Source organism: Haemaphysalis longicornis, unplaced genomic scaffold (assembly GCF_048455015.1).
Source record: "Haemaphysalis longicornis isolate Haplotype H1 unplaced genomic scaffold, Haemaphysalis longicornis Haplotype H1 scaffold_119, whole genome shotgun sequence".
NCBI classification, from domain to species: domain Eukaryota; kingdom Metazoa; phylum Arthropoda; class Arachnida; order Ixodida; family Ixodidae; genus Haemaphysalis; species Haemaphysalis longicornis.
The window spans coordinates 517,948-532,683 of record NW_027526224.1 but is presented as its reverse complement, the minus strand read 5'-3'; the positions used below and the strand labels follow the sequence as shown (position 1 = coordinate 532,683).

At 47.9% G+C, this 14,736-nt stretch overlaps 1 protein-coding gene across 1 annotated transcript in view; it reads left to right on the top strand.

Moving 5' to 3' along the window:
• LOC144161511 (2-oxoglutarate dehydrogenase complex component E1-like) overlaps positions 1-14,736 on the top strand; it is a 203,376-nt gene that overhangs the window by 89,180 nt on the left and 99,460 nt on the right. The window contains exons 10-12 of the mRNA XM_077692173.1: positions 2,230-2,358; positions 10,047-10,226; positions 14,552-14,704. Of these exons, the coding sequence (XP_077548299.1) occupies positions 2,230-2,358; positions 10,047-10,226; positions 14,552-14,704 (462 nt within the window). The remainder of the gene's footprint in view (positions 1-2,229; positions 2,359-10,046; positions 10,227-14,551; positions 14,705-14,736) is intronic.

The following is a 14,736-nucleotide window of genomic DNA, read 5'->3' as shown; positions in this document are numbered from 1 at the left end:
AAACTTTTTTCAGCGCTCAATTTTTTGGTCTGTGTTGGTTCATACGAATTTCGGATGATACGAATATTTTTCGCGGTCCCGCGAGATTCGTATCATCGAGATTCTACTGTAGTTAGTTGTGCGTCATTTGGACAACATTATTAAAAGACTGTGATCACACTTTAGAGAGGCCACCCAAGGGTCGATGGAGAGTGCCCAGACTTGCTTTTAGTTGGTCAGTTTTCATTAGTGCTTTGCTTGTGTTTTGATGAACACTTTGGAGTTTTGAGTGAGAGTGAGTGTGTGGATCACGTGATTGCTTGTGTACAAACCCTTGGTTGTTGTTGATGGGGCCAATTAGCAACCCAGTGTGTGTTAGTTAGCTGCGAGAATCAATTAAAATATTTAAAAGGCCGTTCGTTTTCTTATATACTTCGAATTCCACACAACAACTTTGTTTCTGATGGCATCAACAACCACTGGCACTACTGAGAATAATATTTGTTTCACAATACTCAATAATTTCAAAAGTTTATCGCTCTTTTAAAAAGCACATGCACTGACATCTCACCGCACCTCTTGTTTACGACGGAGAAAAGCATTCAGAAGTTGAGTCTGAGGAGGCTGCAAAGAAATAATTTGCCATCCATGCAGTTTCCTTTTGCACAGTTGAAATTTCTCCCCTGCTGTTCGCATGGGGCTCGTTCCAACAGGCGAGTGAAAGTAATTCCGCATATCCCTCACTGTATCCACCTAGCGCCAAGTTTAAAAAAAAAAGTTTGGAATCTTAGTACCTATGCATACCAGCACGGAGCACATTGTACCAAGCCACTTAAACTTTCATGTGCGGGAATTTTCCTCGAAACCGAACAGAGGCATTTCCCGAGCTTCCCTAGCCATGCTCTGGACGGGCTGGGAAATCAATTCTCAAGGTCCCGAGCTATAGCTGGACAAGGCTGAGAGAAGCGCAGCAGTCAAGGGTCAGGGAAGAATGTAAACCATCATAAAACTTAATACACGCTAAATCTCCTATGCATGCCCACTGCTGAAGAATTTCTTAGAATCAAATCCGGGCATCCGTCGATCGTTTTGAGCGGGCGTTCCACCTCGTACGGATTCTTCGTACGGCTGCAGTTATAAGACCTTCCTCCCGGCTTCGTTTTGTAGCAACCTCGAAGGCATAACTACCAAGACCGTGTTCCTATAGAAAAAGTGCCACCAAAAGTGGGTGCACGTTCTGCTTCCGTAGCGCGGCCCCGCACACGGGAGATGCTGTGGGCGCTGGATGCCATCTGATCAGTGGCGCCGCCCCTGGAGGTAGCCTTTGTCCCCAAACGAAACTTGAGCAGGAGTTTCATGACCAAAAAACCATTGAAGGACTCTGACGCTTGTGGTGTGGGTCATACTCCGACGATCCTCCGCACGTGGCTGCCGTGTAGATGGCGCCGGCGTGAGAGGCAGGCAAGAGACAAAGGCAACCTGGGCAACCTCCAAGGGGGGTTTATTCCCAAAACCTCCCTTAGCTGGCTCCGTCTTCTCGGATCCCGCGTTGCTCGTGCGGCCGGAGTCGTTTGACTCCGCCGCTTCCGGTGGACGATGGTCGGTCCAGGCTCGAAGGGGAAAGCACCAGGTCGCTCCGCCGCCGCCGCCGTCTCGTCGTCTCGTCGTCTCGTCCTCACTCGGAGCGGCCGCCCGCCGCCGCCGAGCGCCGCAGTTGAAGTCCCCGCTCTCCGCAGCCGCATCTCCCCCGAAGCGACTCCGAGCTCCCCGCGCTCCCCGTCCCAAGCGCGCCGGTGGCGCCATCTCGCGACGCACAAGCGAAACCCCTCTGTTCTTGCCGTGGCCGTGCCGAGGCCACGCTCTTGCCGTCTTGTTGCGCAATCCCGCGCAAGCCACGCAGCCCTTCGAGCGCTGCCGCGTACCGAGTCGGGATCGCGGGCAGCCACAATCCCCACACGCTATATACTTAACGCCATGAAGTTTTATTTTTTATTCAACATATACCAGGAGTGCCCGAAGGCATTATGAAAGGGTGTTACAGCTTTGTAAATAAATTTCATTCACAGAGGATGCTTGAGATCCGATTCCACTCATGTATTGTTGTACAAAAAATAAATCGGTGAAGGTGCTATGTTTTTGAGAGGGAGATCCCTGCAGATGGCCCACCCAAAACGGCATGTAGCAGCCAGGAAGGGGAGGGGCTGTCCAAGAAAGGCAGACGGCAACAAGCAACCCGTCTCTCTTGTGCAGGTGATGAGCATCCTGCTGCACGGAGATGCAGCCTTTGCCGGGCAGGGGGTGGTGTACGAGACGTTCCACCTGAGTGACCTGCCTGACTACTCCACCCACGGCACCATTCACATCGTGGTCAACAACCAGGCAAGGCAGCGCTCTCTGGGCTGGGGGGCTGTCACCACTCGGAACACTCGATGAGCCAAGCAGTGCAGCGTCACTTGGGGCGTCAAGAGGCCATTGTATCGTCCCGTTTATAACCGGCTTGAGTTTGTTGGGTGCAGCTCCAGTTGGGTAGCATGACAGGTCTTCTCTGAACAGGCGGTGGGTCTTTCGTTTTACTTAGATGAGAAAGGTGCTCTTAGCCCTCAGGTATCGGCACTTGCACCCCATCTCTGGGTGGAGCAAAACCTTGCCATCTCTCCCTGTTGGGGTGAAGGTGGGGTAGGAAGCAGCAGGGCAGAACACTGTTTTACCATTACCAGGGGTGGGAAAGCTGCGCATATTGCGCAGTTCTGATACAAATTTGTTTTCCTGCGCCAGGCTGCTCCAAAAGCTTGAAAATTGCAAAAGTTGTGCCGAACTGCTCCAAAACAGTCTCAGAGCCAAGGATTTTAACGCTTCCCTTAGTTTCAGTGGGGAAAAATGCTTACTGACGGCATAATTTTCCAGCACCCCCAAGGTGCTTGTGAAGGTTTAATTGATTGATCATTTAATAAAAAAGCATAAAATTGCCCCCAAAATAGTTTTTTCGAAACTCACAATGTCGGGTTGCACAAGTTATAGTTTGTGAGTTTCTAAAGTTTTCCCATTGAAAACCATTGCAAAGTCCTGTAGAAAATATTTTTGTGTACTGAGGCGACAAACAACTTGTGCAAGTTGATGAAAAAAACGGCAATTTTCGGAGCGCTGTATCTCCAGAACATCACTGGGTGCCGCCATCTTGGTGTGGTGAAGATTCGAAAATATGGCCTCCGGGAGAAGCAGTTGCTCGTGGTTCAGGCAGAGTGCCCTTTGCCGATTTCTACCGTGGTTTTGGTTATGGGGGTGGCTGGGTTTACATTTAGTTTGGTCTGTTGCGGAAAGTTGCGCAACTCGAAAGACGGGAATTTATCAAAAACAACGTGGTGCCCAAGAGTTCGCCGTGCTTTGGCCTTGAGTGTGAGGTGCGGTGCGTGCTTGAAGCAAAATTTCGAACTCATTGCGGTGTTATAAACCGCTGAGTTATTGCTGCCTTTCACAGCGACCTTGTGAGCGGCGGGAATGGGACAGTCAACACTGCCGATGTGGCGGCACAGGCTACATCGCCGCAAAATGTTCAAACAGTGTCAGATAGCGGGACGGGCTATTATTGCACGGTAGTTATAATGGTTCATCTATCTGAATTGAAATTTAATGCCAGGAGGGAGGTGGCCAAACATACTAACATTACTCAAATTACGATCGTAGCGAGCGTGAACCTTGGGGATTAAAATGGGAGGGCTGGTGGGGTGCGACGACTGTCACCTCGCTTTGCGCCACTTTTTCCGTACACTTCCGTACAGTTGTACGTAAAGCCCAGTCTGGAATTACAAAAATAATAATTTCAGCATTCACATCATAGTAAAAATGAGTTACAATTGCTTAGTTTTTCAATTCGATATTTTCAACGGTGCTCCACTCTATCTATGCATAGAGCCCAAGAATTTAAAAATGGTTTGTAAAAAGTTCGTACCTTGTTATACTCTGAGGAAAAACTTTATTTCAACGGTGCTCCACTCTATCTATGCATAGAGCCCAAGAATTTAAAAATGGTTTGTAAAAAGTTCGTACCTTGTGATACTCTGAGGAAAAACTTTATTGAATGGTTGTTTCAGTGTTATGTACATTCAAAACCTATTAAAAAGGCACTTTTCCCTCTTAGTTGTCAAAAATTTGACTTTTTAGGCTGTTAGGGTGACATAATAAATGTCATTCTTCTGCTCGAAATCAAGGTTCTTCTGCTCCAAAATCGATATTTTGCTGCTACAAAAACTGCTCCCAAATCTGATTCAGCTGTCTCACCCATGCATTATTACTAGCATCACTGGCATTGCAGGGAACCTTCACATGAGCAAACTTTAGAAGACCTCGCAAAGTTTGCTTATGGGAAGCTTTAAGGCACATTCCCACTGGCGATTTGTCTCGTCGCGCGATGAGGCTTTGAGGTGGTGTTCGCACTTGCGATGAGCGATGATGCGACTGCGTTCAGCGCAGCTGCTTCCCGACTTGTACATACGACCTCGTTGGTGCGTCAACCATTCAAAGTCAAAGAATACGCGACAAAAGCAGGTAGAAATCAAACTAAAACACATGCTACTAACCTGGAGCAATGCCGAAAGCATTTGCGGGTTGCGGGAGGAACAGAAAATAACAAACTCACGAAGGCTCTTTTCAACATATTATTGCACGAAGAAATGCACCCGCTTGCTTTCACGCCACAACACCCGCATCACAGCCCACAAATGTCGCTTCTTTTCACAGGCGCAACGTTCTGACGCCTCCGAACTCTACGCGTGTTTACCAGTCGCCGATAGACGAAGAGGCTGCAAGTCAACCTACCGTCTCGCTGTCCACCTAGCTCTATTTACAATCCATACACGCTTCTCCACACTGATGAGTTCCACGCTATTTGTTGATTAGTGCACGCGTACGCTGAAGCCACTGACCAAAGAACCGATGCACACGGGAAGTTGCTTGCCGGCCCGACCCGGGCGGGTACAGCGATAGCGGGCCAAGCGCCTGGCCGAGCGAGCCAGCGGCGGTGGCGGCGCTCGCCCGCCCGCCCACAGCGTTTGCATACCGGATGTAAAGAAACGTTTCGTTTCCGGCTACGTCAGCCTACTCCGCGGCCATGATTGGCTTACCGGTTTTGCGGGGCCGTCGCGCCACGAGGGAATTCGGACCGAGAGCGATCTGCTCCGCCGTCGCAAAACTCCGAAAAGCGATGGCCGGCTCGTCGCTTTGCGACGTCGCTTTTCGTCGCGCGACGAGGCGCATCGCCAGTGGGAATGTGCCTTTAAACCAACATCAAGGAAAGGGGGGGGCCATTTTAATGTTGTTTAACTTATTGCGGAGACCCTTATTGTGTGTATCATTCTTAACCCTTTAAGGGCTCATTAAACGAAAGAATTATGTTCTAAAATGGCCAATTTTTTTTAATGATGTGATATGCTTCAGTAACGTGTTCAAAATAAAAAGGTATTATTTAAAATATTTTACGGCATATAATAAAGTTTTATTGGTCATTCTCCACTCCATATAATACTCTATACCTGGGGCATATCAAATGTATTCACAAATCAATTTCTGCACCTCCACAAAGTAGAGGCTGGGTTTCAATTGCCGCACAGATAACGCACTATTTCTCGATAGTTCACCTGATGCTAGGTGAGGCTACCATCCGTGTGGTAGCGTTCAGAGCGGGGCTCTACGCAGAGAGCCTCCTCGGGGTCTATGCGGTACCATTCACGGGAACTTTCCATCGTATCATAACGGCTGTCTTCCCCTTTGGAGTCGCTGTCCTTAAAAACGTCATCGCTATCCTCTTTACTTGAAAAATCAAACACACAGCCGATATCCTCATCACTCTCGCTTTCATCATCTGAAGAAGACGGATTTTTCGCACCAGAATGCCGCACGGATGAGGCCATGTTTGTATACCGTGCGGAAAAAAAGCCACCCATTCCGCCATCTAGTGTGAAAACTCTCATTGAATACATGCGCCAATGGTGGAACCCGTGCTGCCATCTATCTTGTAAATAGAAAAGCACCGTTTGACGAGCTGGGCTCGTCAAAAGCCCCTTGTAGCATTGCAAAAGACCCGTGACGAGCACAGCTCGTCATAAGCAAAATACTGGCAACTGCTCATGACGAACTCAGGTCGTCGTAAGCCCTTAAGGGGTTAACCAGGATATACTGGGGATTCCTGGAGGATTAAAGAAAGAAGTTGACGACCCCACAATCATTTTTCTCTTTGTTGGTGTACACGTCTTGTAATGACTTCTTGCCAGAACATGCCTTCTCGTCCTTTGCACCATCCATTGTAACTCGTTTTGTCCACTTATCATGAGAGCGTTCGCGTTGCAAATCTGTGTTTATGGTCTCCCTAAGGCCGCGGCAAAAACAATAACAGAAAGGAGTGGGCAGGTATGATAAAAACAAGATAGTGAGCCCACCACACCAATGTTGTTTATTCAAAGAATGCCAAGTTTTGTGCCCCCTTTTTTTGCGTAGTTCCTCGGCAGGAGGGGGTCACTTCATACACAGACAACTTTTTAATTTTTTTATTCTCAAACATTTTGTACGTACCAAAACAGGGGGCACGGCCTCAGTGAAACTCTCTTTTCGCGGTTGATGTGCTGGCACTCGGCAAGGAGCATGCAAACGCGGGAACAGCGGTGAGCGTTGCTACGGAACTGGCGCCAGCAGTGAACGAATGAGTGGTCGGTGGCGTTGCTCGGAGCGACGCTCGCATTGCGTCTTGCGGTGAAGCGTCCCGCTTCTCCACGGTACCAACATGGCGACTGCGTGCTGTGAGTCAGCAGCTCTAGTAACGCTTGGTGGCGGGCTAGTTGGTTGAACATTGTTTGTAGGACTGGAAAGGACACTTAAAGGCTCTGTTTTATTCTCAGTCCATTTGAGCTCTGTCCAACTGTTACGGCCGATTTTTTACTTTTAGAATTTGGCACATTTTGGGTGAGTTTTATTCGTTATTGGCCAGGAGATCGTCCTATAGGTGGCGCCGCTTAAGTTAGGGGGTGCCACGGTCAAATTTCTATAGAGGGGAAACAAACGACAAAAATACATGGGTTTCTATAGGGCACTGGTCGGTCAAACAAGATTCCTTTAATGTACGGGGAAATTATGCACAGTGGGGCAGTGCAAGCATTAGCCTACAATGCTTTTCGCAGGCGGAAACCCAACGCAAGCTCTGGATATCAAAGCTGAAATTTTGAAGGAACGTTGGACTCGGTCTGTAGTACACTTCAGCGCAGAGTGTTTCAGGCACATCTCAGACGGAAATGAAAATAACAGCGCAGAAATCACAACAGACACCAAAAGCCGACCCAAAAGGTTTTGCAATCACTCACGGCAGTGAGAAGACAGGTTTAAAGAACAGCTGTTCCGTTGGGCAATTTACCCGTGGTGAACATGACAAGCCGCCGAAAGTTGCAAGTTTTTCTATAATTCCCATTGAACGTTCTGCCTTACCGGGCACAAAAGAAGTTTGGCTCTAGGTCACTTTTGATGAACCCTGTGTGCGTAGTAAGTTCCATACCTACGAATTGAGTCGCGAGTCAGTGCGGCAATTTATAAGGCCCCGCTTGCGAAGACGATTGATACCCCACACTCCACGCTACGCCAAAATGAAACTTGAACACGCCAAAAGCTGCTCTAATAATATTTTTTTTTGCTAGCAACCTTCACTTCAAAACAAGGCCCGCGAGAGTGGTCTAAAAACGCGTTCATTTTATTAAACACGCGTACAAGTAACATCAGCGCCAGTCACCCGCAACGCTGACGTCGCAGGCTACCGTTAAAACAAGCTGATGTTTCCAAGATGAAAGTGCTGATGAAGAAATGCCAAGATACGGCTCCGCGAATGAACAAAAAAAAAACTACCACAGCACAATAACACAGAACTATTTCTTTTCAATTTTGCACCTGCTGCGCAACAGTCAGGACCGCGGTACTTACAGGTAGCAACGCAAAACACGCTTCTTACGCGGACGACCCGTAATCCGCACAAAATAGGCAGCGCTACACTTGCCACACACTGTTGTGTGAGTCGGTATCGCACGGAGAGCCGGCAGCGCATATAAGACGGGCGAGCTGACACGCAGACAGTGATAGAACAAGCACAGGTAATTGAAGGCAAACCACGAGATGCACACAGTTTCACAACTCCATGGGACACACTGCACACCGACACAGACGAGCTAACTCAACGAGCGATAAGCGCCCATTTCCCGCCCAGCCTTAGCACGTCGAGAAAACCAGTACGTTTGAAACAGAAGCTGTTGCCGCGACACGAACACTCATTGGTCTAAACAATCACGCGACTCATGGCTGTCTGCAAATAAATGCCCACAAAGAAGTTGACGTTGAGGCAGACGATACGGAGGGGGAATCTGGCCGCCGCCTCCACCCCCCCCCCCCCCCCCCCCTCCCTCTATTCTTTCCCCAGCACTCTGCGCTTATTGGGTGGTTTGGATCAATACAAACACACAAAAATGTGGGAGGTCACTGCTCTTTTTGTTCCCCTCTCCTGAACGACAGCAGGCGAAGAAAGTGCGGGCAGCTGCTAGGGCAGTTCGGTGGCTCTTACATCCGCGCGCGATTAGCAAACTTAGCGGAGCTTTTCATGCACAGTGTCGCGCGTATTTGCACGTGTATAGTGTGTGAAAGCCTGTGAAGGTATTATAACTCTGCCGCCTTCAGCGTCTACTGTGTAGGACTATGTTCAGTGGGGGAGACAAATTTTTGCACCTGTCGGGGGACCAGTACACCGACGCGAATGCAGTTTCTTACCAAACTGGAATTTCATTCGAACGCCGAGAACTAAACAACGTTGGAGACTTCGCTCCTGTTTCTTCTTTTAGTAACTTTTCTCGTGCAACAGTTGTACGGATTCTCATAGCCATGGTAAGAATGACTGAGTGCGGCAGCTCTCGTAGAGGGGCGGCTGAATGTTAGGTAAGTGGGGTTTTAGTTCGGACAAAACGCTGTAAAACAGTGAGCAAAATCTTTTTGGGAAATGTGTACAGTTTGAGTAATTCTTTCAGATCAACATATACTCAAAAGTGCTCCCTAGAATTGGATAAATGGCTAAATATCGTTCTCCTGAAATATACGGTACGACTTCGGCCATGTGAAAAAGCCTGTGTCATCTGCTTTGTTTCCCCTCTCTCCGGTTTCTCGTTGGCGCCGCTAGGGGCGCCACTCTAAAATCTCCTCCCCAATACACATGCTGTGCCTTCGACACTTTTTGTTAAAATCAGACTGAAATTGCATTGCAAGTAAACAAATGGTAATGGAAAATTAAGAATTTTTTTCGTTATAGCCAGGGTTTTGTTAACCGATTTCGCTAGAAGTGGGCTATACTGTATGCCTCTTCTCAATCCAAGATGACCCCCTAATGGACACCATTCTGGTGTCTCACTGTATCGGTGTGTGAAATGTGCATTGTTGTAGTAGTATTGAAAATATTGTTGAGTGCTTCTTTCAATATACACCTTACCTGAATCAAATGGCACTGTAATCAGTTTACTCACACGAATTGAATGCCAGTTTTATTAATGCTCATTAAGCTTTTCCACACAGTTGTGATGTCATGGGAGAGTGGCAGTGCAAGGTTGTGTGCCAGGCAGACAAGCCAATTTCCATTTGTAATAATCCTAATGTCCACGTGTTTATAAAGCAACCAAACTCTTTGAACGGGAAAAGACTCGACAAGTGAAAACAGCTTCAAAACTTTAAACTGCTGATTGACTTGCCTTCGGGCAAGCCCAATCACTTGAGGCCCAAATATTGGTCTCATTAGCAGAGTGTAGCTGCATAATGAGACTAAATTTTCACCAACCGGTGGAATATTGGCTTTCCACAAATTTTTGAGGTGGTTGTTGAGTTGTATTCACAGCCTTTTCTTTGCTTAGTGCTGTAAAAAGTTTGACTCTTAAGATTAATTCTGTCTAATCTTGCTGAACAAGGTAAGTGAAGCTCGAAACAACTAAACTCATTGAAGTGTAAAAGTGTGCTGTGAATGGATTTAAGCTGGGGTGGAAGGCGAGTGCTTTCATAGGGAGATGTTGCAGATCGGCTTCACGACGGACCCGCGAGTGGCGCGTTCGTCCCCGTACTGCACGGACGTGGCGCGGGTGGTGAATGCGCCCATCTTCCATGTGAATGCCGACGACCCCGAGGCGGTGGTGCACGTGTCTACAGTTGCTGCAGAGTGGCGCAGCCGCTACGGCAAGGACTGCGTCATCGACCTGGTGAGTGTATATAAACATGTTCAGCACTATTGCCTTGAATGGCACTCAGTTGCCGCAAGATTGTCCTACCTAATCCTATGGATCAGTGGATGCTTATGTGTGCACATATCTTTTAAAAGTTTTGTTGCCGCATCCCTTGGCACAAGGCAAGATGAGTCCTTAGCTGAATGTTTTTACCATGACTGCAGGCCTTGTCACCTTGTTGTTGGCTTAGAATTTTATTTTAGAGCTGTTGGGTGGTAATTGTGGCCCCCTATCGGCTGTGGCTGCTTCCACAGTATAGCTGCTCTGTCTCTGTGATGCCCCTTATGTTGGCCATTTTCGGGCTGTCGGTCATTTCAAAGTCTTGGGCCTTGCGAGCTCACTGTTTCATGCACGAGATTCTGCCAGCTTTTTCACATCGCAGTTATTCGTGAGACCCCATTTGTGGTGCTTGCAACGTTATTTCACTCACCAGCAAAGCCACGGCCGAGTGTTACCACTTTGGTCTTGATGGGCTTGGTTTTTTGAGCCTCGCATCCTTGCATAGCGTGGCACAGTGCGTCGGCGTTCTCAGCTCTGGCAAATGTGTGTTGAGTTCTACAATGGACAAAAAAAAAAATTGAAAGAGGACTACAAGTGGCAGGGTAGTAAATCAAGACTGCAGGCTTACTCGGTCTTGCAGCCACGATGCTTTGGTTGTCATGGCAGCATCCAATCAGGCCACCTTTTGACTATGAGGCAGCCGGGCATTGAAGTATGTCAGTGGCATTGTTTCACCACTTGGAATTGGCAGCACCAAAGGAAGGAGTTGGAAGATGAAAGGCTCTGGTCCAGTGGGGATTTCAGGGCTGGCTGCACCTGGTCGCAGGATGTGCTCTTGTTCTGAACATTGCAACATTTGTGTTCTTTTGTATGGATTGTTTCTGTGGCATTTGGAGAATGCTTGGTCGAAAAATACTGTAGCGCAGTATATAATAGCGGCTGCCAAAGCGAGTCTTCATTGAGAGCCAATTTTTTAAGGCAAATTCTTTCTTGTGACTTCAGCACGTTGTGCGACAGCGCGCAACGCCTGTCGCGTTATGAGGCGGTGTTCACACGTGCGGCGAGCGGTGACGCAACTGTGTTTAGCGGGACCTATACAACTTCCTTGGTGTCTACACCATTTGCACTCAAAAGAAAAATGTTACACTAGCACCACAAGAACAGGCAGAAATTACTCTAGAACGCATGCTGCTAACCTGAAACAGTGCTGAAAGCATTTTGGGGTGCGGGAGGAGCCGAAAATAACGAACTAAAGCAGGCTGTTTTCAACATATTATTGCAGGAAGAAATACACACGTTTGCTTTCACGCCACAACACTCGCATCTTGTTCCGCAAGGTCACTTCTTTTCACAGATGCAGTTCTCGCACCTCTGAACTCCACGGTGTTTCTTACTCGTCAATACGGGTACGAAAAGGCTGCGAGTCAGCCTACCGCCCAGCTATCAGTCTAGCTAATACAAAGGTTTCTTGCTTTTACAGTTAAAACATGTTTCTCCGCACTGATGAGTCCCATGCTGTTCGTTGATTCGTACCCGTGTACGCTGAAGCCACTGATCAAAACCGAAGTGCACAGGAAGTTGCTTGCCGGCAGCGGTGAGCCACCGCTTGCAATGTTAGATGTAAAGAAACGTTTCGTTCCCGGCTACATCGGTCGACTGCGTGGCCATGATTGGCTATCCGATTTTGTGATGCAGTCATGGGGCAAAGGAATTCGGTCCGAGAGCGATTGGCTCCGCCGCCACAAAGCAACAGCCACCTTGTCGTTTTGCGAAGTTGCCTGACATCACGCGATGTGCCGAGTTGCAAATGGGAATGTGCCTTTATGATATTTTTATGACTCAAAAAGGATGGGAATGGCTGTACGGCAGCTCAAAAACATGCCATGTATCATAGATCAAAAATGGCTAGCTTGGAAAAAAAAAAAAGAAATGTAAGGAGGGCCAGGAAGCCTATAAATATATTGTTTATTATGCTTCTGGCAATAAAATTTTACATAGAACTCGCCTGTACTGCTGTATGAAAGTTTCATGATTAGTAAAAGCATTGAAGGACACTGCAAATACTGTTCAGTCTGTGGAATTTTTCGAATCTTCAGACTTTGGAAACCTTTAGAATTTGTTGACGCCACCTGTCTTGTTATTAATTGGCCTAACCTGACACTGTTTATAGATTTTTACCAGAGCATCATACCCCTGGTGTCGTTATTTGGTGGGTAATGTATTGTGCATGCTGTTTGTAGCATAGTCGCCTCGTGGATGCAAGAGACATTTGGGTCAGTGGGCACCTAATTTTGCCAAAGATTGCAGTAGGCTCTGTTTTGCACACTTCGTGGGACTTTCAGGCCAGAGCTGGGTCTGCCTAAGCAGAGGGTTGGTCTCCTAAGGTCAGTCAAGTAGTGTCAATTATTTTGGAGCTCAGGTCCAGCTTAAAACCTCTTTGAGATTTAGGGGCAGCAGCCCAGCATGGAGAATGGACCACCCACAAAAAATTGGCCCATGCAGTGCTCGGGTAATTCCGTACCTTGGAGCTCGAATGCGGGAACCTTGCTATTCTAGCATGGCTGTTCAGTCAGCTAAGCCAAGTGAAGTTGAAAATCAAGTGAAATGCAGCGATGGCTGTACTTTCCTGCATAGCTTTTATTGGGGCAGCTATGTGGAGTTAAAATAGGCAGACTGTCAAGTGTTGAACACACTTCACGCGGGTGCAAAACAGGCCATCAACCATGACTTCTCTGTGGCTGGAACGGTTAATATACAGTCTACGCCCGTTACAACGGACCGTCTTAATCCGGAAAAAAACGTTCGCTGTAGCCGAAGTATGCAGTATCTGACGGGGGTTGGGGGGTGGGGGGGTATGAGCCCTAAAGTGGGTACTTTGACTGATATTGCAGATACATAGTACATACACTTTGTTCTTTTTACACACCTGCAGCACATCTGCACAGTGTTCGCGCGAGGGCAAAGAATCGCGTAAACACTGTTTCCAAAGCTTAGCACCGGCACTTGGAAAAGGCTTAGCGCATGCGGTCAAGCGTGTAAAGACGCATGATAAGCTAAGCAAATAAAGCAAGAGTATAACTAGTCGCAATTATTAACCGGCTATAAAACATCAGCCGTGGCCATCAGAATTAGCTAGGCTTTTTTAAATCTCTTCACGACGAGGCAGGTTTTCCCGAAACTGTTTGTCAAACAAATCGGATCGCTGCCTGACGTTCCCCCAAGGCAGCTTCCGCATTTTTAACGATTTCAGTCTGGTCATTGAAACAGCTGTTATGAAATAATCTGATGACGGACAGCTGTGAAATCGAAAGTTAGACCAGTTGGACTTGCGCACTGTTACCGGCAGATTGCACACAATGGATGGGAACCCCCCGACTTGAGGCATTTCTTCCCTTTTTGACCGAACGGAATGGGAACGATGCATGCGTGCGAATAATAAAGACCAAACTCCACTGAACCCAAGTTTTTTATTACATAAAAAAAACTGACGAGGGCAGACTCGCCTCCGGGTGCACCACTTTGCGTATTCGATAGCGCTGTTTTCAATCTGACCAGAGTCGCGTTTATCGGCAGCGGCCTTGTTCTTGACGGTAGAGCGGACCGTCTGCTTAGACAGGCCTGTAGTTCTGGCGATGTCGGCCTGTTTTTCCCCATGTTAGACAGCGTTAATTGCACTTAATTTATCCGACAGTGAAATTAGCTACCCTGCCGCTCATGCCGCTGGTCGCACAAAAAAAAAAAAGCCACTGGCACTGGCTTGACTTGGCTGCGCCAACGACCCAGCTGCCAGCAATGTAGCCAGATATAACAGTTTTCTTGCCAAACTAAACAAAGAAAAAGCATATCGGGTGCCGGCCCCGCGGAAGTCCGCTATAAATATTCAGTCGAAACAACTTTCGCCTAAAATTTAGTCTGTTGTAGCCGACAGTCTGCTCTAGCCGGGTTCGTTAGGAGCGGAGTGGACTCCATTTAAAATGCATAGGGACCAGACAAACCAACAGAAATGGTCTGTTGTAACCGAAAGTCCGTTGTTGCCGGATCCGCTGTAACGAGCGTAGACTGTAATAACTTTAGATCAAATATTTATAGCGTTCCGATGAATGTGGCACTAGTTTTTTATTTTTTTGCAGCATTTTTGCATCGATACCAACTGGTGCCTTGGAAGGCCACAGCAGCTCGTATCCTCTTTGCGAGGTTTATCTCCTGTGTCGACTTTTTTTGGGGGGGAGTGATTCTACCCAGGGTGGCTGCTCGTGATGGTGCTCTCTCCGACTCTCTCTTGGGGTGGCTGTGGTGTGCAGGTGGGCTACCGGCGCAACGGCCACAATGAGGTGGACGAGCCCATGTTCACGCAGCCGCTCATGTACACCAAGATCCGTAAGCAGGCCACCCTGCTGGACATCTACTCGCGCAAGCTGCTCGATGAGGGCGTCGTCACCGAGAAGGAGATTGAGGTGAGGGCCCATGGGCTGCTCGCATTGCGGCA